The 22,888-nt window shown below is 61.7% G+C and overlaps 1 protein-coding gene across 1 annotated transcript; it reads left to right on the top strand.

Moving 5' to 3' along the window:
• Positions 1–10,071: 10,071 nt before the first annotated feature.
• On the top strand, positions 10,072–21,946 carry SLC4A3 (solute carrier family 4 member 3; the record flags this gene model as incomplete). The annotated part of the gene is given in 24 exon segments (NM_001082030.1): positions 10,072–10,124; positions 10,416–10,581; positions 11,138–11,418; positions 11,564–11,679; positions 12,039–12,238; positions 13,720–13,868; positions 13,997–14,177; positions 14,644–14,779; positions 14,956–14,982; positions 14,984–14,991; positions 14,994–15,139; positions 15,410–15,509; positions 15,947–16,131; positions 16,591–16,816; positions 16,975–17,193; positions 17,519–17,667; positions 17,787–17,981; positions 18,714–18,944; positions 19,264–19,353; positions 19,736–19,902; positions 20,436–20,689; positions 20,910–21,079; positions 21,200–21,373; positions 21,869–21,946. Coding segments are annotated over 24 exon segments (3,699 nt in total). The 5' UTR covers positions 10,072–10,073.
• Positions 21,947–22,888: the final 942 nt, after the last annotated feature.

Raw genomic sequence — 22,888 nt, 5'->3', positions numbered from 1 at the left:
CCCCTCCAGGCTCAAGCATTGTTACCCATTTTTGTGCATCTGTCTAGAAGTTTCAATGTACATGTACCTGCACGTGTATGCAGTTTGCTCAGAAAAGGGTAATTAAACCCAGCGAGCTCTGTAAGAATCCACAGGCTTCTAAGACGGATGTTCCCAGCAGGGCCTGGAGGAGGAAACTGACCCGTGGAGCTGGCCAGTTGGGAGGCACTGGTCAGGGTAGGGGACCCTGGGCCCTGGGTGGAGGAGTTGGGGTCCAGAACACCCTGTGCAGAGGCTTGGGAAATAAACTCACCTACTTCTGTTCCACTCCGAGCTGCCCTGAATTTTTAATTGAAGCAAATTAAAACTTCCCAAAATACTAGTCCACTTTCCCGGGGATGTGCACACCCCCTTCCCTGTCTGCTTTTGCACCGTCTATGAGCAGTGCCCGTCTGAGAGGCCTCCTGGCCTGGAAGCTGGGGCGGGTTGCGGGTCAGGCAAGGTGGGGCAATACCCTGGTCACAGGGTGACTTGCAGGCCCGGGTGCGGCCTGGGCAGTTGGGAGAGGAGCTCCGTCTGTTTGTGCCTCAAGTCGCTGCACGTGCTGTTTTTCTGAACAATGTCATGAGGTTCTCCGCAGCCACTGTGCAAATTGCTCCTCTGATGATCCAGGAGACAGAGGTGCTGCTGTTGCCAACTGAGTGAGCGGTGGGGGGAGGCCGTGACCGTGACCGCCACTGGAGGCCCTGGACTCTGGCTTCGCGCCTCACCAGGAGCAGGTGCCGCTCAGAGCCTGCCGGCCTCGGCACGCTGCAGAGTGACTGCTGCGGTGGCGACACTGGGCACGGTGTCAGGAGACACTTGCCTCCCACTTGCCCCTGGACTGTCCCCAGAGGTGGACTGTCCGCTCAGTCTGGCTTCGCCCTCCCGCAGGCGCGTATCGATAGCCGGGTCTGTGTCTGGCCTCAGGCCGGCTGGCACGAAGGGCACACAGCAGAGACTGCCCAGCTCCTGGAAGGAGGACTCAAAACTGCCCTCAGGCCCCAGTGCTGTGTTTTCTGTAGGAAGGAGGTGGGAGGGGATAGAACAGATCCCGTTCGTTCGCTCATGTTTGTGTCTGCGGATCCTAGAGGGAGGAACAGACAGGCCATAGGGGTGAAGGCGAGAAAGGGGCAGAAGCAGGCAAGAGGGTATTGAGGGATTTTATTTTTTTTTAACTATTATTAACATTTTTAAGCTCTATTACAGACTCAAAATGTATATTTAACCGTTCCTGTGAGGCCCTGTGGAGCCTGGTGGCCCATCAGTGGTACAAACATCGATTCCTGAGACCTGGGAAGGCGAGCAGGCGGGCTGGACAGAGCTGTCTCTCTCTCAGTGGGGCAGGGTCCATTCTTGCTGAGGGGTCGATTCAGCTGGAGCTGGGGGCAGGGGTGACATCCACCCACCCCCCTCACCAAGATGCTGTGGAATTTTCTGGAAGACCCTGCCCGCACCACTTAGCTGCTGTTGGGCACTCAGCCACGGTTCTGTGTCAGGCTTTGCAGTATTTTGCATCTGTTGACTGAGGGGCTGGTGTGGTGCAGTTGAGGTGTAAGAACACCACAGGGAGTTTGGAGCTGAGTGAGCCAGGATTGTGCTGTAGCTTCGTGGCTATTTAAGCACAGGCAAATAACACCCTTGCTTCCACACCTACAGCGTCAGGATGAAACTCCTCCATAACTTACCTAGCTTTGCAAGGTCATCGAGGGTGAACCAAAAAACATTAAATAGGAGCTGGCTAAAAAAAAAAAATAATGGCCGGCGCCGTGGCTCACTAGGCGAATCCTCCGCCTTGTGGCGCCGGCACACCGGGTTCTAGTTCTGGTCGGGGCGCCAGATTCTGTCCCGGTTGCCCCTCTTCCAGGCCAGATCTCTGCTGTGGCCCGGGAGTGCAGTGGAGGATGGCCCAAGTGCTTGGGCCCTGTACCCCATGGGAGACCAGGAGAAGCACCTGGCTCCTGCCTTCGGATCAGCGCGGTCCGCCAGCCGCAGTGCACCGGCCGCGGAGGCCATTGGAGGGTGAACCAATGGCAAAGGAAGACCTTTCTCTCTGTCTCTCTCTCTCACTGTCCACTCTGCCTGTAAAAATAATAATAATAATAATAATAAAAACCACTGTCTGATAGCACACGCTGCGTTGTGGCCTTGGAATGCTCCTGGTGGGCATTCATGGGAAAGTGCGTGTTAGTGCCGTGTGTCCACGAGCGGCCATTTCCCTGGTGCGTTCTTGAGGGGGTGCACGCGAGCCAGGGTGTGGTGTTTCTCGGACCATCCCTTGTCATTTGACCACTTTAGGCAGGGTGACTTCGCCGTCCTCCACGAGAAATGCTCTGCGGTTTATGAGTGACTAGGATTACCTGTGCCCTGGTCTTCAGCTCCACGGACAGTGGCTAAGCTCTTGTGGGGCCCGGCTCTGTGAGAGGGCAAGTGGGAGGCAAGGCTGGTGCTTTCGGGCTGCTTCTTGGAGCTGGCTGGGGAGGGTGGAGAAGGTTCCAGGGGGATGATATCAGATGGCCCATCTCAAGCACCTGCTTTGTTGGCAGTTTCTCTACCAATCATTTCTTTGCTATTATCTTTGCCTCTTCCCTCCTCTCCCCAACCCTCCCCTCCCCTCCCCTCCCCTCCCCAACCCTCCTCTCCCCTCCCCTCCCCTCCCCTCCTCTCTCCCCTCCCCTCCCCCCCTTCACTGCGTGCCTGGGGCTCCTGGAGGCTTCAGGCCAGGGCTTCATTGTCACCTCCTCCTTGCTGAGGACCTGAGGACAGCCCTAACCCTGCCACCTGAGTGTCCTTGGCTCTTTGTGAAATCTTAGCAACATTTGCAAAACCGTCCCCCTTTTATGCAAGGCCCCTCCCATGGGGCTGGCAGCATCCCTCCCCCCTACGCTCTGGGATGCTCCTGGTCTTGTAATTGGCAGTGCTCCCCAGCCTCTTCCCTCTTGCTAAGCCCTTCCTTCCCTACCCTCACCAGCCTGCCTCCGTCTCCTAACACGTTGGCCCTGGTGAACAAAAAGGCAGGAAGGCCTATGGGCAACTTCTGCTCTCTTGGCCATTGCTCCCAAACAAACGTGAGGGCAGCCTGCCTGCTCGGGTGGGGCTGGGCAGGAGCAGGAAAGGATACAGATTCACCTCCCAGAATGGCCAGAGCTGGAAGGTGGTCGTGCAGGCTGAGGGGAGCTCCAGGGACAGTGGGGCTGTCCTGAGGTTGCGTTTGGTTCCAGGCTGAGTCCAGATTGCTCATGGGGCATGAGGCTTCGATGGGATAATACGCAGGAGAGCAACAATAGGTACTAACACAAAGACATTTAATGAGCACCTATTCTGTGCCAAACATTGAACTAGTCTTTTTTTTTTTTTTTTTAAGATTTATTTGTTTATTTGAAAGTCAGAGTTACACAGAGAGAGAAGGAGAGGCAGAGAGAGAGAGGTCTTCCATCTACTGGTTCACACCCCAAGTGGCCGCAACGGCCAGAGCTGTGCCGATCCAAAGCCAGGAGCTTCCTCCAGGTCTCCCATGTGGGTGCAGCGGCCCAGGAGTTGAGCCATCTTCTCCTGCTTTCCTAGGCCATTAGGAAGGAGCTGGATCAGAAGTGGAGCAGCCGGGACTCGAACTGGCACCCATATGGGATGCTGCACTGCAGGCAGAGGCTTTACCCTCTACACCACAGCGCCGGCCCCCAGACAAGTGTTTCATATATGGCAGCTCCAACTCCGGAACCTGGGCTCTTTGTAAATGCCATGCTGTCTCTCGTAAAGGGAAGCCTTCCTCACTGCGAGGCCAGTCGACAGCAGGTGGCCCTGGGTGCCCTGCTCTGGGGAGCTGGGAGACACATTGGCAAGACTCTGCGTGATAGCCTGGGGCCAGCTGAAACCTAGCCCTTACCGTCTACCGGGAACCTGAGGTTGCAAGAGTGGTCCATTGGCTGTGGAGGGCTGGAATCTACCCTAGAGGGCATAAAGGCCATTCAGGGGTCTCCCTCCTGCCTTTGGGTTTTGTGGGGTCGGCATCTTTATTTTCGTTCTAAAACGTATAGCTCTTGCAGGTGCCCGCTAACGCCCACTTCTGTCGCGTGTGTGCTGTCATTCTTCACATTGTGCGTCACCTGAGGACCTTGGGAGACTTCTGTCTGGCAGATTTTAGCAGTGTTGAGAGGAGCCGGCTTTACTGAGCACTTGCTGTGTACCGGTCACCATTCTGAGTGCTTACACGGGTGGACTCATTCCCTCGACAACCCTTTGATTATTGCCATCTTGCACAGGGGGAGCCTGAACCCCAGAAAGTGTCAGCTACCCAGCTGGGCTGAGAACTGAGGCTGCTGCTTCTAGCGGTCTCGCGGTCAGCGGCTCGCCTGTGCGTATTCCTGTAACGAATACGAAGCTGCTCTGAAAAAACCCCCTCGGGGGTCAGTGGTGTGTCTCGTTGCACACAGCGTGCAGGGTGTCAAGACGCGGTTAGGGGTGGGAGCGCGGGGACACATACTGGACGTAAGTCAAAGCCCTGGGCTTCGTTTCTTGGCCGTGCTGCCTCCAGGCTTGGCCATCAGGCCGACCACTGGAACATTCTGCTGAGCATGGTTGAGTTTGTCCTCTGAGGGCTCCTGTGTTGGTATTGGGAGGTAGTGTGGAGCCTTCAGGAGCTGAGGCCTCGGGCCAGTTGGGGACATGCCCTCAGAAGGGATCACGGCCCCCCAGTTTCTCTTGGGTGTCCTGTCTTGCAGTGTGTTCACTGTGTTGCTATGCCTCCTGCTGTGATGCCGTTAATACATAGCAGAACCAATAGGGTTGCTTGATACTGGATTTTTTAAAAAAGATTTTTTTTTTAACTTTTATTTAGTAAATATAAATTTCCAAAGTACAGTTTATGGATCACAATGGCTTCCCCCCACCCATAACTTCCCTCCCACTCGCACCCCTCCCATCTCCTGCTCCCTCTCCCATTCCATTCACATCAAGATTCATTTTCAATTATCTTTATATACAGAAGATCGATTTAGTATATATTAAGTAAATATTTCATCAGTTTGCACCCACACATAAACACAAATTGTAAAATACTGTTTCAGTATTAGTTATAGCATTACTACACATTGGACAACACACTAAGGACAGATCCCACATGAGGAGTAAGTACACAGTGACTCCTGTTGTTGACTTAACAATTTGACACTCTTGTTTATGGCGTCAGTAATCTCCCTAGGCTCTAGTCATGAGTTGCCAAGGCTACGGAAGCCTTTTGAGTTCGCCAACTTCGATCTTATTCTGACAGGGTCATAGTCAAAGTGGAAGTTCTCTCCTCCCTTCAGAGAAAGGTACCTCCTTCTTTGATGGCCCCGTTAAAAAGATTTATTTATTTACATGAAAGACAGAGTTACAGGGAGGCAGAGACAGAGAGAGAGGTCTTCCATCCGCTGGTTCACTCCCCAATTGGCTGCAATGGCCAGAGCTGCGCCAATGTGCAGCCAGGAGCCAGGAGCTTCTTCTGAATCTCCTACATGGGTGCAGGGGCCCAAGGACTTGGGCCATCTTCCACTGCTTTCCCAGGCCCCAGCAGAGAGCTGGCTCTGAAGTGGAGCAGCAGAGACTTGAACTAGCACCCACATGGAATGCTGGCCCCGCAGGCAGTGGCTTTACCCGCTACGCCACAGCACCGGCCCCAAAACTGAATTTCAACCTTTAAAACTATGAGCTGAATACATCCGTTCTCTGGCTAGCTCAGGAGTTTCTTTAGAGTAGCCAAAACAAAAGGGCTTTCTGGGCATTATTTTGAAAAATGTTTATTTTTATTTACTGGGAAGGCAGAGCAACAGAGGGGGAGGGAGAGACAGCGATCTTCCATCTGCTGATTCATGCCCCCAAATGCCCACAACAACCAGGGCTGGGCCAGGCTGACGCCAGGACCTGGGAGCTCCATCTGGGTCTCCCACGTGGGTGGCAGGGACCCGAGTACTTGAGCCATCACCTGCTGCCTCCCAGGGTGGGTGCATTACCAGGAAGCCATATTGGAAGTGGAGGTGGAGGTGGGACTCGATTCTGGGCACTCCGATGTGGACCTCCCAAGCAGTGGCTTAACCTGCTGCACCACGGGGCAGCTCCGGAGCCTTGTTTCTGTCACCTGCCACATGAGAGTTCTGTTGCCACAACTTCCCAATTGTTGTGAGTGATCAATGAGAACATGTACATCCTAAGCCGGATCTAAATTTTAGGTAATGAACTTGTCATTGTTGTTCTCATTACGAGTAAAGCATGGGGGCCGGCGCTGTGGCATAGCGAGTAAAGCCGCCGCCTGCAGTGCCAGCATACAATATGGGCACTGGTTCAAGTCCCAGCCGCTCTACTTCCTGTCCAGCTCTCTGCTAAAGGACTGGGAAAGCAGAGGAAGATGACCCAAGTCCTTGGGCCCCTGCAGCCGCGTGGGAGACCCAGAAGAAGCTCCTGGCTCCTGCCTTTGTCCTGGCCTCCGGTCATTGCAGCCATTTGGGAAGCGAACCTGTGGATGGAGGATCTCTCTGTGTGTCTCTCCTTCTCTCTAACTCTGCCTTTCATATTAAAAAAAAAAAAAAAAGCGTAAAGGACGGAATGATGAGAAATGACATAGGCCGGTACCACGGCTCAATAGGCTAATCCTCTGCCTGTGGCGCTGGCACACCAGGTTCTAGTCCCAGTCGGGGTGCTGGATTCTGTCCTGGTTGCCCCTCTTCCAGGCCAGCTCTCTGCTGTGGCCAGGGAGTGCAGTGGAGGATGGCCCAAGTGCTTGGGCCCTGCACCCCATGGGAGACCAGGATAAGTACCTGGCTCCTGCCATCGGATCAGCGCGGTCCGCTGGCTGCAGCTGCCATTGGAGGGTGAACCAACGGCAAAGGAAGACCTTTCTCCCTGTCTCTCTCTCTCTCTTACTGTCCACTCTGCCTGTAAAAAAATAAATAAAATAAAAATAACCAGTTAAAAAAAAGAGAGAGAAATGACATAGAAGCTACCCAGACTGTGAACAAGAAAGCTGAACTGTCTCAGTCTCTCTGCTGGCTCCTGGCATTCGCAATTCGCACTGCTAATGCCTGGTGCTTGCTCAACCCATGACTGCATTCCCAAGTCCGTTTCCTTGATTCTGTCAGGCAGGATGCCTAGCTGCCAACAACAGCTACTTTAAGCTGGAAAGGACATTGTCAAAGGAAACTGAACATCAGCAGTATTTGGGGGAGGAGTCTTGCACTCGGCACTCGGCACGATGGCCTGCTTCCCTAGCAGAAGCACGGTCGCTGGGCACAAAAACCTCTGCCACTGCTGTCCCCTAAGAGCCTCCTGGCTGCACAGAGAGTCAGTCCGGTCTCTCTCCCTGGCCCTTGCTCACTTCCGAATTCAGGTGTGGTGTAGTCGAGTCAGAGTGCGGAGACCCCACATCAGAACCCTAGCTGCAAGGGAGTCGGGGCATAGACGATTTCTGTCTTCTCCCTTGGTGAGAGAGGACTTAGCAGGTGGGAAATGACCAGAGTATAAGAGGGCTTGCAGGGATTCGGGTGGTGCAGATGACACTCGTCTGCCACCCTGGTCTAGTTTGCAATGTGAGACACTGATTCTGGGGAACGGCCATGAGAGGAGCCCACCCCAGCGGGCTCCTGGCCCATTTGGGGGGAACACAGACAAGGATGTGTTTTGTTTCTCCAGATCCGGGTGTCACATGTGCCAAGCAAGCACCCTGGGGTGTCAGTGTGCAGAGTGGGGTCTGGGGCGGGGGAAGGAGGGCGGGAGTCCCAACTTGCCTGTCACTAGCTGCTGCTTTGGCTGCCACCTCTCCTGTCACCTTTCGAGTGTCTGCAGGCGCTGAGCTAGGAGCTGACACACTGACAGTGGCCGTCCTTTGTGCATGCACAGGGCACTTTTTCGGTCACAGGAGTGAAGACCCCATCAGGAACACACCGTAGGGGACTGACAGTTACAGGTGTGCTACAGACAGGCTGCCTGGGGATCTGAGCAGGCACACTTTTATCTGACAGGTTGAGTCCGTAGGAAACCACCGGTGGGGGTCAGCATCTCCTTCCAGCCCCAGAAGGAGAGGTGGACATGGGTTTCTGCAGGCCCTCTGAGGGGCGATTTCACTCCTCCGTCACCCCAGACGGGTTAAGGGGCAGAGGAAGGCGGTGCAAGGCAGAGACTAATGCTGCCGACTCTGGGGTGGGGGGATTGGAGGCTCCTGGGAAGCGAGGGCCCATGCTCTGTACCCTCTCTGGGGTGGGGTGGGGTCTCAGAGGGACAAGTCATGTGATACCCTTGGGTCTCCCAGTGTGCAGGATGTATAGGGTCTCAGGTCGGCAAGACCCTCCTTGGCTCTAGCTGCTGTCTGACCCCAGGGCTAGAGGAGAGGCTAGGGCCATGGTGTCCAGGGCAGATTAAAGACCCTGGAGCCCTCTCCCCCACCCCTGCCCGGTGCATTGCTGCGAGAGGCTCCAGAGCTCTTGGGGAGCCCTGGCGGAAGTGGAGGCCTCACTAAAGCAACACTCAGAGGCCTGGAGCCAAGTGACCTGGCTTGCAGGTAGGGTGAAGGGAGAGTACGTCCTGGAACCAAGTGACCTGGCTTGCAGGTAGGGTGAAGGGAGAGTATGTCGGTTTGCTAGGGTTGCTGGAACACAGTACCCCAAACTGAGTGCCTGGAAGAATGGAAATTTATTATCCCATGGCTCTGGAGGCTGAAGTTCAAGATCAAGGCCGGCCCCCTCTGAAGTGCCAGGGAAGGAGCTGGCTTCTCCCTTGGAGAGTGGCAGCCAGTGGGTCACCTGCCCTGCGGTTCTGGCAGTGTGTGTGTGTGTCCTAAGTGTTGCTTTGGATAAGGACATAGTGGCAGGTGGGACCAGGAGCCCACTCTAGGTATGTGTGGCCTTTGTGTGTGTGTGTGTGTTACAACATCATTTTCAAATAAGGCAGCCTCTGAGGTACTTTAAGATTGGGATTTCAGGGGACAGTCTTCCCCAGCAGGCAGACGTCACATCAGCGTGTTGGGGCCCACTCTGCACGCCTGTCTATGCCCAGCTGTTGGGGCTGTTAGGGAGCTGGTTTGTGCTGGGGGCCCTGTTTCAGTGAGACCCAGGGAGGATCAGACTGGGGTCCAGTGGCTCCTTGCAAAGAACTCTGCCCTTGAAAATGAGAGGTGACCTTGGGCTTTTGGGGGAGAGGGAGGAATCAAAGGCTCTTAGAGTTGGGCATAACTTCAGAACCCCCAGGGCAAGCCTGTCTGGCTATAGACTGGGGAAGCTGAGGCCCAGGGACAGGAGGTACGGGGCCAAGGTCAAATGCTGGGTACCAGGCCTTCAGGACAGCTGGAGGCGTTGGGGCTAAGGGGGAGCGGTGGGTGCTTCCAGGTGACCTCAGGTCCAGGGGCTTGTGGCTCCGGAGGGGGTCGCCTCCAGAGCTCTTTAGGGGAGGGGGCTTTCCAAGCACGCTGCGCGGGAAGGAGGGCGAACTTGGGGGATTGTGGGAACGTCGGGCCGTGCCCCCGCCCCCAGCAACGCGTTGGGGTGCCTGGAGCAGGGGCGTGTGGGCATTTGGGGTCCTGCGCCGGCCCGGGCGGGGTGAGTCACGGCTCGCTCGCTCCTATTGTGCGGCCCGGCGGTGGCGGCGGCGGCGGAGCTGCGGGGCCGAGCGCGAGGAGGTGGAGCCCCGGGCTGCGGGCTCCGGCGCCTGCGTCCGCCAGGCCCGCCCGGCTGTGCGCGGCGAGAGGCCAGACGGGAGCCCGGCGGCCGCGCCCCGGAGCGAGCGGGGAGGGACATGGGGCGCGGTGACCCGCCGGGGCCCTGCAGGCTGCGGAGCCCCGAGGTACCGCGGGGCGGGGCGCGGCGCGGGGCGGGGGCCTCCGGGCTGCCCCAAGAGGGGCTGAGCCGCGGGTGCGCGCTCGGGCCGGGTGCGGGGATCCGGCTCTGGGATCGGGGGTGGGGGAGCACCAGCGCAAAGATCCTAACCCCGCCCTGATTCCCCAGGGCTCCCCACTAGGCCCTCGCAGAGCCCCCTTCTTCTCACCTGGGTTTCGGTTGCCTTCGTGAGCGAGAGCTTCCCAAGCCGCGTCCCCGACCATGGCCAACGGACTGATCCCGCCGCCCGGGGGCGCCTCCCCGCTACCCCAGGTGACTGATGCTCCGGGGTGGGGGGGTGGGGTGGGGGGTCCGAGGAGAGGGAGGGAATCTTAGGAGGGACGGGGCGTCCTCTGGCCGACCCTGGCAGCCCAGATCCAGGCATGGTGCAGGAGCTTGGTATTTTCCAGGAGCACGGAGAGGGTGAGGGTGGTTGCTGGGGTGTTGACCCAGGCCTGGGGCTCAGGGGAAGGGGGCTGTGGAAGACGGAGCCTGCCGGCCTCCCCACCCCCAGCTCGGGTTTGGAGTTAGGGGGTCCTCAGGTGAGGCCGTCTGGGCCCACAGGTCCGGGTGCCCTTGGAGGAGCCCCCTCTGAGTCCCGACACGGAGGAGGAGGACGATGACCTGGGCAAGACCTTGGCTGTGAGCAGGTTTGGGGACCTCATCAGCAAGCCCCCAGCCTGGGACCCCGAGAAGCCCAGCCGCAGCTTCAGCGAGCGGGACTTTGCGTGTGGGTAGCCTGGGGCCCCCTGGTACGGCTGCCCTCACCACCATCACCTTCATCGCGCCACCATCACCGTGCTCACCACTGGCTTGGCCACCCAGGGCCGTCCTGGGCCGGACACTGTGCTGGACTGTGCTGGGCCACCATGCCATGTTAAGTCATCCCGCCTCCCTCACCCATCGGCTGACCACCTGCCCCGGGAGCCGGGGCCCCAGAGCAGGGCGGATGTAGGGAGATGGGCCTGGGTCTCCCTCGTTGACCTTCATCCCCGCCTTTGGCCCTCCCCTCCCCCAGCTCCTTCTCCCCTTCCTGCTGTCTCATGCTCTTCCCCCCACCCCCATTTCTAGACCGTCCCTTTCCATCACTCTTCTCCCCGATGCTAACCAGGCCTCCTCAGTGACAGGACCCTGGGCACCTCTGTTGGGGGGAGGGGGACGTGCAGCTGGGGGAAGCACTGGGTGTCCTTGTTTGAGCCTTGAGCTAGGATAAGGTCTGTGCCCCCTGGGTGGGGAGGGGCCCCCTTCTATGTCAGGGAGCTCAACCGGGTCTCCTGCACCCCCAGTTCACCGGCACACATCCCACCACACCCACCACCCGCTCTCGGCGCGCCTGCCTCCACCTCACAAGCTGCGGCGGCTGCCCCCCACCTCTGCCCGGCACACCAGGAGGAAGAGAAAGAAGGAAAAAACCTCTGCCCCCCCCTCGGAGGGGACCCCTCCCATCCAGGAGGAGGGGGGAGCTGGAGCCGACGAAGGGGAAGAGGAGGAGGAGGAAGAGGAGGAAGGGGAGTCTGAGACGGAAGCTGTGGAGCCCCCACCCTCAGGGTCCCCCCAGAAAGCAAAGGTAGGGTCTGCCCCTTGAAGGGGGGAGGTGGCTATCAGAGACAAGTGTGGAGGAGCAGGGCGAGGACAGTAGTTGGGGGGCCGTGTGGGGCTGGGGGCTGCGTGGTAAGTTGAGGCAGGGCCCCGGCACACCTGTTTGTCCGCAGTTCTCCATCGGCAGTGATGAGGATGACAGCCCCGGCCTCCCAGGGAGGGCTGCCTTCACCAAGCCCCTGCCCTCGGTGGGCCCACGCTCCGACAAGAGCCCCCAGCGCTCTGTCAGGTACCTGCCCCGCACTGGGCAGGGCCCAAGGTCACCTGCTGCCTGAGGCCAGAGAGGAGGAGAGGAGAGGGGCATTGTTTCTGTCCACCGGGTTTCCGAAGAGGAGAGGACGAGAGGGGACCGCAAGGGCAAAGAGCAGAGCCATGAGGTCCAGAAGTCTCCAGGAGACGTGGAGCTGTGGGAGTGAGGAGGAGGATGGGGATGGAGGCAGAGGAGGGGTGACAGGAAGGAAGGGCCCGAGGGGTGGGGGCGGGGGCTGGAGGGCCTTGTCTAGGGGTCCACTGAGGGCCTCCCATGCTGGGGGAAAGCAAAGGAACCCAGTGGCAGTAAAGTCCAAGGTTGCCGTGTTGCCCCTGCAGCTCCTCCAGCCCACGAGCCCGGGCGCCCCGAGTGGCCGGGGAGAGGAGCCGGCCGTGGAGCCCCTCTGCTAGTTATGACCTGCGGGAGCGGCTGTGCCCAGGCAGTGCCCTGGGCAACCCGGGGGGCCCGGAGCAGCAGGTGCCCACGGACGAGGCGGAGGCCCAGATGCTGGGTTCTGCGGACCTGGATGACATGAAGAGTGAGTGGCCCCGTGGCGCCTCCCTGACCCACTCTGGGCTCCCGGCCTGCCAGGGACCTCCAGGAGTCTCTGCTCTCCCCCCGAGTGTCCCTGTCTGCTGGAATGCAGTCGGTGACGGAGAGCTCACTGCCTTCCCCAGCCATGTCTCTGGTTGCCAGAGCTGAGGTTTGCTTGGGTGACACCTCTTCCCTGCAGCCCTGGTTCTGTCCTCTGAGTCACCCCTGGAATAAGGCAGCCCCCTTCCCTGTCACCTCTACTCCCTCTGAGGGCAAACCGCCTGCATCCCCTGGCTCTCACTCCCCTGGGAAGCAGCTGCTGAGGCCGGCCACTCAGCCAGGCCTCTGCTCCTCCCTGTGGTAAGACCCCCTCACACTGCCCCCCTTCCCGGCCATGCCTGGCTGTGATCTCGGCACATTCCTTCCATCTTATCAGTGCCCGGGCCTCTGTGCCACCTGTCATCACGCCTGGGGCTCGGTGCCCAGGCTGGGGGCATCACTGATCCCGCCCTCCCGCCCTCCTCCTCCTCAAGCTGTGGGTGAGGTTGGGGGGAGGGTAGGGCTCTGAGCTCAGTACGTCATGGAAAGTTGCCAGGGCCTGGGGACAGGGACAGGGACAATCCGATGGCAGCAGTGGCAGTGGTGGCGGTGGCAGCAGGATGGGGGGGGTCAGGGGGAGGGCCTGTTTACAGATCCAGGGGGAGCTGGCAGTGGCAGGGAGCAGGCTTGGGGACACAGGGTGTCAGTCTGGGTCGGGAGGGCTCGGCACCTGCCGCTGTGGTTGGACGAAGACCGCTCTGGCCTCGACTGCCACCTGAGGACAGCCAGGGCTCTGGGGAGAAGCAGGGGCTGAGACCTTGGCCGCTACGGGGGCAATGACGAGTCTGCTGGAGGAGATCACAGAGCCCAATGGGGCGCTGAGCCCTGGGGCTGGAGATGCCGAGGCCCGGAGCCCCGGCAGGGATCCCACCCCCAGCCCTGGTGACTCGCTGGCTTCGGAGGACCTAGAAATGTTTGTACTGGACTTTGAGGACTATGGCCTGTGGGAGCCTGGGGCCCAGCCCAGCCCCACGGCAGGGGACCCCGCTTGTGAGTAACTGGGCGGGGCACAGGTTCCGAGGGGGGATCAGGTGCCGAGGAGGGCACATGGGAAGTGCTGGGGGCTTGGTTCCTGGGGGACCAAGGGGAGGGGTGTTGACTGTGGCAGAGGCTCAGGGTCTACCCAGGGCTGTGGACCTCCACCCAGGGCTGTGGACCAGCTGGGGTAGAGTTAGGATCTGCCCTGTATTGCCACTTGGCTGGTCCTTCTCCCTTCCTGAGTCGCACCTGATGCGTGCAATGCCCTTGGCCTTGGAGGGTATGGTCCCAGTACTGTGGTCCCTCATGGCTGTGTACCCACCCAGTAGCCTGGGAGCTCAGAGCAGGGGCCCAGAGGGGCTGGCCCCGAGCCCAGCCTCTGCGCCCACCAAGCCTGCTTCCTTGCAGGCCACCGGCTGGAGGACAACCCTGGCGTGCGGCGGCACTTGGTGAAGAAGCCATCCCGGGTGCAGGGCGGGAGGGGCAGCCGCGGTGGCCTGGCCCCCACCCTGCGCAGGAAGAAGAAGAAGCAGCAGCCGGACCGGAGGCCTCATGAGGTAGGGCACCTGAGGCGTGGGGCTGTGGTCCCATCACGCCTGCTGCCTGGACCCTTCGCTGCCTTGCCCTGTCTCTGTGCCCTGACCTGCCTGTCCCAGCTGCCTCTGTCCTTGACCTCTCCTCCCAGGTGTTCGTGGAGCTGAATGAGCTGATGCTGGACCGCAGCCAGGAGCCGCACTGGCGGGAGACGGCGCGCTGGATCAAGTTTGAGGAGGACGTGGAAGAGGAGACGGAGCGCTGGGGGAAGCCCCACGTGGCCTCGCTGTCATTCCGCAGCCTGCTGGAGCTCCGGAGGACCATCGCCCATGGTAGGGGCCTCGGGTGAGCCCCTTCCTCACCACGGGACTCAGTGTGGGCCAGCCACCTGCTGCTGTTTACTCCGCCGGGGTTCTGGGCCCAGGCGAGATCTGGTTGCCCCTTTGGGGCCAGGGAGTCCTGGTACCTGAGCAGCCTGTAAGCTCTGCGGTGCCTGTACCCTACTTGGCACACAGTAGGTGTTCAGTACCTGTGCTCCATATACAGTTGGTGTTCAGTACCTGTGCTCTGTATATAGTCGGTGTTCAGTACCTGCACAGTAAATGAACAAATGGCTTCCCCTTGCTTGGCGAGGAGGGGCCGTGGCTCGCCCTTGGGTGGCTTTCACCCCCTCTCCCTGGGTGCCTGGATGCCCGGGTGCTTGGCTCACCCAGCCTGCCCTCGGGCGAGGTGGCGTGGTGGGGGTGGCGGCGGATCCTGGCTGATGGGACGGTGCCTCTCCCCTGCCCGCACTGCCAGGAGCTGCCCTGCTGGACCTGGAGCAGACCACGCTGCCGGGCATCGCGCACCTCGTGGTGGAGACCATGATTGTGTCCGACCAGATCCGGCCGGAGGACAGGGCCAGCGTGCTGCGCACCCTGCTGCTGAAACACAGGTTCGGCGCCTTTCCAGGCGGCCCCCAGCCCCTGCCTGACGGCCGCAAGCCAGGGCCACCCGTTCTTCTTGCGGCTGTCGGAAGCTCTCAGAGGCAGGAGAGAAGGGAAGCCCCGCCCCTCCACTTCCCGTCTAACATGACTCTCTCCCACCCCGTGCTCCCCACTGTCACCCCAGCCATCCCAACGATGACAAGGACAGTGGCTTCTTTCCCCGAAACCCGTCGAGCTCCAGTGTGAACTCAGTCCTGGGCAATCATCACGCAACCCCCAGCCACGGCCCCGATGGTGCGGTGCCCACCATGGCGGATGATCTGGGGGAGCCAGCCCCGCTCTGGCCCCATGATCCGGATGCCAAGGAGGTCAGTGGCATTGCTCTGACCTGGGCTGGGGGCCTGGGAGGGTGTTCAGTTTCATGCGAGCGTTTGGCTGGATGCCTGTGCTGGGGACCCCGGGAGGTGTAGCTCTGAGGATGTGGCTGAGCTGTGGGGGCCTTCTAAGTGCCAGCATGCAGCTGAGGGGGTGCAGGTGCTGTGGGCCTCCAGGAGAGAGAGGGTGGAGACCCCAGGCTGGGAGGGCCTGCCACGGCCTCCGGTCTGGGTCCCAGCCCTATTCCAGTTCTGCGTCCTCAGAGGCCCCTGCACATGCCCGGGGGAGATGGCCACCGGGGGAAAAGCCTGAAGCTGCTTGAGAAGATCCCGGAAGACGCCGAGGCCACCGTGGTGCTCGTGGGTGAGGAGGGCCAGGCGCCGGGGCGGGGGTCTGCCCCCAGTGGCCGTGGCCTGCTTACCCTGAGCTCTGGCCTGGAAACTGCCTCTCCCATCTGCAGCCAGGCCCCCTCTTCCCTGCCCCGGGCTCCTCTCTTCCTTACTCTTCCTATCCTCAGCCCTTTCTCCCCAATCCTGTGTTCCCTGCCCAGTGTCCTGGATGCCCGCTAGCCTGTATGGCACCATTGTGAGCAATGGAGAGAAGCAACCCTTCTTTCGTACCCCTAATTTGCACCTGTGAATGGTAGTAAACACAGAAATAAACTAGGGGGCCTTTAGAGAGGGGTTTCTTTGCGCAGTGTACAACCTGCTCCACTGTTAATGATGACCTCCGATGTCCCCACTGAAGCCTGCCGTGAGCATTCCCCTTTGCCTAGTGCCCTGTGCCTTGTTGTCCCCCAGGCTGTGTGCCTTTCTTGGAGCAGCCAGCAGCAGCCTTTGTGCGACTGAGTGAGGCTGTGCTCCTGGAGTCGGTGCTGGAGGTCCCTGTGCCGGTCCGCTTCCTGTTCGTGATGCTGGGGCCCAGCCACATCAGCACCGACTATCACGAGCTCGGGCGCTCCATTGCCACCCTCATGTCTGACAAGGTGGGCACTGTATCCCAAGCCTCGCCCCCTGTACCCTGCTTGTCTGTGTCCTTCATGGGGGAAAAGGTGTTAGGGGCCCCTCCTGGGTGGAGGCCCTGCTCTGGAGGCTCTTAGGGGGAGCTGTTGGCCCAGAGGAGAAAAAGGAACCGTGGCTGGGGTGGTGCCGTAAGAGGGCAAGCAGCCCGGGCCCCAAAGCTTTGGAGCCCTGTACTGGAGGGATGCTCTCAGGCTCCTGTGCTGGGCGGGCCAGGCTCTGCTTCCTCATCCAATCAGAATGGCTCTCTGGACCCCTGCTAGGCCAGATGGTTGCAGGTGGGCATGTCCATCTGGAGGTCCTGGGGGAGCCAGGCTTCCTTGGGGGCCTGCAGGGACATGCATCAGTAGACTGGACTGGCGTAGGTGGCCGTGTCCCCCCCGTGCCTTAGCTCGGAGGCCTGACACCTCCTGCCGCCTCCGCAGCTGTTTCATGAGGCCGCCTACCAGGCGGATGACCGGCAGGACCTCCTGAGTGCCATCAGCGAGTTCCTGGACGGGAGCATCGTGATCCCCCCGTCCGAGGTGGAGGGCCGCGACCTGCTGCGCTCCGTGGCTGCCTTCCAGCGCGAGCTGCTGCGGAAGCGGCGGGAGCGGGAACAGACCAAAGTGGAGATGACCACCCGGGGCGGCTACCTGGCCCCTGGGAAAGGTCAGAGCGCGTGGGGCCCAGCCCTGTCCTGGGTTCCCCCATCCTCTGTTCCTGCCCGTGCTGTCCAGGGCTGAGCCTGGTTGGGGGCCGGGCAGGGTGAAGCCTCCTCCAGGCAGAATGGTGTGGTCTGTGTGCCAGTAGCGCCCTTGTTTCCCCAGAGCTGGCTTTGGAGTTGGGGGGCTCCGAGGCGGCCCCTGAAGATGACCCCCTGCTGCGGACGGGCTCGGTGTTCGGGGGGCTTATTCGGGACGTGAAACGGCGCTACCCGCACTACCCCAGCGACCTGCGGGACGCCCTGCACTCCCAGTGCGTGGCCGCCGTGCTCTTCATCTACTTTGCAGCCCTCAGCCCTGCCATCACCTTCGGGGGGCTGCTAGGTGAGGGGTGGGGGCGGCAGGACAGGGGCTCCTCTGAGCCCTTCAGGGGCCCCTGTCGCCTGCAGGGCTTCGGGGTTGGTGGGGGAGGGTGTGTCTCTGATCACTTTTACAGTGGGCTATATATAAAGCTAGGGATGGGAGAGGTGCTGGGAGGAGTCCTGTGACGGCTGTGGGGTGGGGGGCTGCGCCGAGGGGGCCCCGTCTGCCACGCTGGTGGCTGCTCTGTCCTTGTTGGGGCCCCGGGGTTGGTTACGGTGAGCTGGGGGAGGAAGAGGAGCAGCAGAGGGAGCCAGGCTGCGGCCCCCGCTGACCGTGCCCACCCCAGGGGAGAAGACGGAGGGGCTGATGGGCGTGTCCGAGCTGATCGTGTCCACGGCTGTGCTGGGCGTCCTCTTCTCTCTGCTGGGGGCCCAGCCGCTGCTCGTGGTGGGCTTCTCGGGACCGCTGCTCGTCTTTGAAGAGGCCTTTTTCAAGGTGAGGAGGGCATGGCCTGCCCAGCGCCCACTCTCGCAGCTTCCCCGCTGCCCACCCTGCGGGGGCACCAGCCAGCAGGGCAGACCGCCTTCACGTGACCTCCTGCCATCCCCCTCTAGTTCTGCCAAGCCCAGGACCTGGAGTACCTCACTGGCCGGGTGTGGGTCGGCCTCTGGCTGGTGGTCTTCGTGCTCGCCCTGGTGGCCGCCGAGGGCAGCTTCCTGGTCCGCTATATCTCGCCTTTCACCCAGGAGATCTTTGCCTTCCTCATCTCACTCATCTTCATCTATGAGACCTTCCACAAGCTCTACAAGGTGGCCGGCGGAGAGGCTTTGGGGTGGGCACAAGTGGGGGGTGGGCAGTGCTTTGGGTGGGAGAGCAGGGGACGGGACAAGGGGGAGGGCTCTGTTGGGCGTGGCAGGTCAGAGCTGAAGGGGAAGGAGCCAGATCCAGTGGGTGCCAGTCACTGGCAGGAGGCGGAGCAGTGAGGATTCACCTGCACAGGTGTGTGAAGGGCTGAAGATGCTGCCTCTCTGCCAAGGGGCTCTTGGGTCTCTTTTTTTAAAAAAGATTTATTTATTTGAAAGGCAGAGTTTACAGAGAGAGGGAGAGATGGAGAGAGAGAGAGAGGTCTTCCATCAAGTGGTTCACTCCCCAAATGGCTGCAATAGCCAGAGCTGGGCCAGTCTGAAGCCAGGAGCCAGGAGCTTCTTCCGGGGCGGGGGGGGGGGGGGCTGGACTGGGCCATCTTCCTCTGCTTTCCTAGGTGCATTAGCAGGGAGCTGGATGGGAAGTGGAGCAGCCAGGACTTGAACTGGTGCCCACATGGAATGCTGGAGTCACAGGTGGCAGCTTTACCGGCTACGCCACAGCACCGGCCCCTTGGGTCACCTTTTAGAGGAGGGTGTGTGTGTGGGGGGGTGTGTGTGCGATGTAGCAGATGTCTGTGACTCTCGTCGTGAGGTCCGGGAGTGGGTACTGCTGGTGAGGAAACCAGGGTCACCTGCCCGGGTGGGTGGTAAGATGTCCTTGCTGCCCACGCACAGGTATTCACAGAGCACCCCCTGCTTCCGTTCTACCCCCGGGAGGGGGCGCTGGAAGGAGCCCCGGAGGCTGGCCTGGAGCTGAACGGGAGTGCCCCGCCCCCCACCGAGGGTCCCCCGGGCCCTCGGAACCAGCCCAACACGGCCCTGCTGTCCCTCATCCTCATGCTTGGGACCTTCCTCATCGCCTTCTTCCTGCGCAAGTTCAGGAACAGCCGCTTCCTGGGTGGCAAGGTGCGTGGCTGCTGGCCCTGGGCCCCCACAGGTTTCCTTCATTCCTGCCGCGGCTGCCAGGCCAGGCCCCGCCCCCGGGCCCCGCCCCGCCCCCAGACCACGCCCCTCCCAGGGCCACACCCCGCCCCCTCAGAATTCAGCCGCCTGCCTCCTCGGGCATCCTGCTCCTCCCTAAGGGAAAGTTTAATCCGGACAGAAACGCTCTCCTGGGTGGGGCTGGCACCCATGGCAGGGGTCAGAGACCAGACCGAGGGGCCCCGGGAAGGGTGGGGGCAGGGATTTTCGACTCTCCCCTCCTCTGCTTCCTGCCCCTTCCCAGGCGCGCCGCATCATCGGGGATTTCGGCATCCCCATCTCCATTCTGCTGATGGTCTTGGTGGATTACTCCATCACAGACACCTACACTCAGGTGCGTCCGCCGCGGCCAGGGCGGGGCGCTCGAGGCTCCGCAGTGTGTAAGGATCCCGACCAGGGCCAGAAGCCAGCTCCCCTGGCGGAGGGGCCGAGCTGGGGGGAGCAGGGGAAGCTGGGGTTTGCACAAAGCAGCTGTGTTGGCTGCCCTGAGTCCTGAGGGAGGAATTAGGCTGGGGGCCACATCACAGCTCAGCGAGAGGGTGTTTCATTCCCACCACACCTGGGACTGGTGACTTTGGGGGCTGCAACACTAATTTCCCCCAGGCCTGGCCACGCCTCAGCTCCCCCACGTTCCCATGCTGGGGGCCGAGAGCCTGGAGGGAGGCTTCCCGGGGCAGCCCCGTGGCCCTGAGCCCCCGCTTCTTCCTGCCACGCAGAAGTTGACGGTGCCCACAGGGCTGTCAGTGACCTCCCCTCACAAGCGCACCTGGTTCATCCCACCCCTGGGCAGTGCCCGGCCCTTTCCGCCCTGGATGATGGTGGCTGCTGCGGTCCCCGCCCTCCTGGTCCTCATCCTCATATTCATGGAGACGCAGATCACAGCGTGAGCTCGGGCTGGGGGCCTGCTGGGCGGGGGATGGGGGGGCAGGCTCTTTGGCTTGGTGTCAGGGTTAAGGTGGGGGTGCAGAGCGCTCCGGAGCGGAGAGGGGCTGCGTTGGGCTGGTGGGAGAGGTGGAGACGCGGTGGGGAGCAGTGGAGCTGGAGCAGGGGCCTGCGTGTGTGTGTGTGTGTGTGTGTGTGTGTGTGTGTGTGCCTGGGCCCTGGCTTGCTTTCTGCTGATGGTTCCTGGTGTCTGCTGCCGACACTGCCTGCAGGGTGCCACTTGCCAGCCCTCGGAAGGCTGCCGTGTGTTCTGTCACCCAGGCGCGCTCGCTCCCCGTGGTTCGGCCACGACGACAGGGTGGGATCCGGCACCTGGGTTTTCGTGCCACTTCCCATGTTCGCAGTGTGAGGACTGGGCTCCACTTTGCTCCCTCGTGCGAATTCCCGCTGGGGGACTTGAGAGCGGGAGCGGAGCCCTGGGGAAGAGTGGCCGCCCGCCCATCGCTGCCCCTCCGCGCGCTCCTGCCCCTGCAGGCTCATCGTCAGCCAGAAGGCACGGAGGCTGCTCAAGGGCTCCGGCTTCCACCTCGACCTGCTGCTGATAGGCTCCCTCGGCGGGCTCTGCGGGCTCTTCGGGTTGCCCTGGCTCACGGCTGCCACTGTCCGCTCCGTCACGCATGTCAACGCGCTGACGGTCATGCGCACTGCCATCGCGCCCGGCGACAAGCCTCAGATCCAGGAAGTGCGGGAGCAGCGGGTCACCGGGGTGCTCATCGCCAGCCTCGTGGGTGAGAGCGCCTGCGCTGTCCGGGCCTCCCTGCGCATGCGGTCAAGACCGGCACTCCCTCCACCCTGGGCCTGCTTCCCGCCTCTCTTCGTCCTGGGCGCGGGCTGAGGCCCGGCTGGCCTGGCCATGGGCCATAGCCGTCCTCGCGGGGCCCGCACACGAGGCCCGGCCGCCATCTCACGCTGCCCATGAGGTCAGCGGCGCGTGCGTCACTCCTGCAGGCCTGTCCATCGTCATGGGGGCTGTGCTGCGCCGGATCCCGCTGGCCGTGCTCTTTGGGATTTTCCTGTACATGGGCGTCACCTCGCTGTCTGGCATCCAGCTCTCCCAGCGCCTGTTGCTCATCCTCATGCCAGCCAAACACCACCCCGAGCAGCCCTACGTGACCAAGGTCGGGCCTGGAGGGCAGTCTGGGGGGGGGGGGACGGGGGGCCCGGGCCGGAGCTGGAGGTGATGCACACGAAGGCCAGGCTGGGCTTCCGCGTGGTGAGGCCCGGTGCCCGCTCTGCAGGTGAAGACGTGGCGGATGCACCTGTTCACCTGCATCCAGCTGGCCTGCATCGCGCTGCTCTGGGTGGTCAAGTCCACGGCGGCCTCACTCGCCTTTCCCTTCCTGCTGCTGCTCACCGTGCCTCTGAGGCGATGCCTTCTGCCCCGGCTCTTCCAGGACAGGGAACTGCAGGCGGTAAGGGATGGGGGCTAGGAGGCCCTGGAGCCAGACACCCCCTGCTGGGCTCTGCTGGGCCTCCTGCTGGCCGTGTGCCCTTAGGCAAGGTCCCGGAATGTTCTTATTACCTGTGGGGTGAATAGTGGAGTCAGTCTCCTAGGGCTGTTGGGAGGGTTAAGTACTCATCCAGGTAAAGTACTTAGCAGGATGGTTTGGTTCAAGAGAAGGCACAGCCCCGGACAGCTGTGCAGGCTGTGTCTTGCACAGGCACACCTGGGGATGCGGAGGGCTGGTGTGGCGCCGCGGTCTGTGCAGTTTGCCCGTGTTCACACCTGGTGCGCCAGGGGATCTCGGGAACGAAAGTGGGCCGTGGTTAATGTTAGGAGGAGGAGGAGGAGCCAAGTGTCGGGTGGGGGTGGGGGTGGGGGTGGGGTGATGATTTTGGTCAGCTTTGGTCCTGGGAGCGGCCTGCCTCCGAGCCTCTCCTAACCCCTCCCCCGCCCGCCTCCGCAGCTGGACTCGGAAGACGCAGAGCCCAACTTCGACGAGGACGGCCAGGATGAGTACAACGAGCTGCACATGCCCGTGTGAGCCATGCAGATGGGCCCTGGAGACCCCAGCCCCGTAGTGATGGACGCTGGCGCCCCGGGCAGAGCCCAGCCGCAGGGCCTGGGGCGGGGGATGCGCCTCGGCGCCCACGGAGGGACCTGGAGCCCTGCACACGCCAGGCCCGAGCGGCCTTCCTGACTCCTCCCCGGGGCGACCCCGGCCAGCCCCTCACAGACCAGACAGGCACAAGGCTTCACGCTCATTATAACTCCACTCCTAGTCTCGTGTCCGCCTCGCGTTCTTCGCCGCCTCCGGCCTCTCCGGCCTGGCTCATCCACTGGGAACGGGTGCTGGGGGAGGAATTCTGTGTTCAAGGCCATCTCGCCCAGGAGGGAGGCTCCAGGCTGGGGACCGAGGCCTTGGGGGGAGGGGCGGGCAGGCGCACAGAAGGTCAGAGCGGCCTAGGTCACCGGAGGGTGGGGGAGGGGCCGGAGGCCGCTGCGCTGCAGCCACGAGGGACAGCAGAGGCTGTGAGGCTCGTGGGGCCGCCGAGGCCAACGGACTACGTGCGGCGTCTTCTGCACCCGAGCAAGGAACCGCGGCCCAATCCCTCCGACGCCGAGGTGGCGCCAGATTTGGGGTCCCCGCGACCGTTTTAGAGCCTCTTGGCTTAGAAGCGGCGGTTCTGGGATTCCTGAGGCCGCTCCTTGTGCAACACTCCCTTGCTCTGCCAGAAATAACCTGGGAGGCCTCGCCGGGGGTGGAAACGGGAGCCCGTTGCGTCACAGTTGCCGGGCAACCAGCTGCGTGAGCGAGCCGGCCGTCCCTGTGCTGCCCTCTGGTGGCTGCTGCCGCGCACGGCAGGCCCCGTTCTCCTTGAGCAGGGGCCGCACTGCCACCTGCTGGATCCGCTGCGGTCAGGGGTCCTGGGCACGCGCGCTCAGTTCCTCTGCCCCAGAGACGCGCAGGGTCGGCCAACTCGGA

The sequence above is a fragment of the Oryctolagus cuniculus genome, chromosome 3, assembly GCF_051225735.1.
Source record: "Oryctolagus cuniculus isolate XC-2025 breed Fujian yellow rabbit chromosome 3, ASM5122573v1, whole genome shotgun sequence".
Classification (NCBI taxonomy): domain Eukaryota; kingdom Metazoa; phylum Chordata; class Mammalia; order Lagomorpha; family Leporidae; genus Oryctolagus; species Oryctolagus cuniculus.
This window is presented reverse-complemented; position numbering and strand designations above follow the sequence as displayed.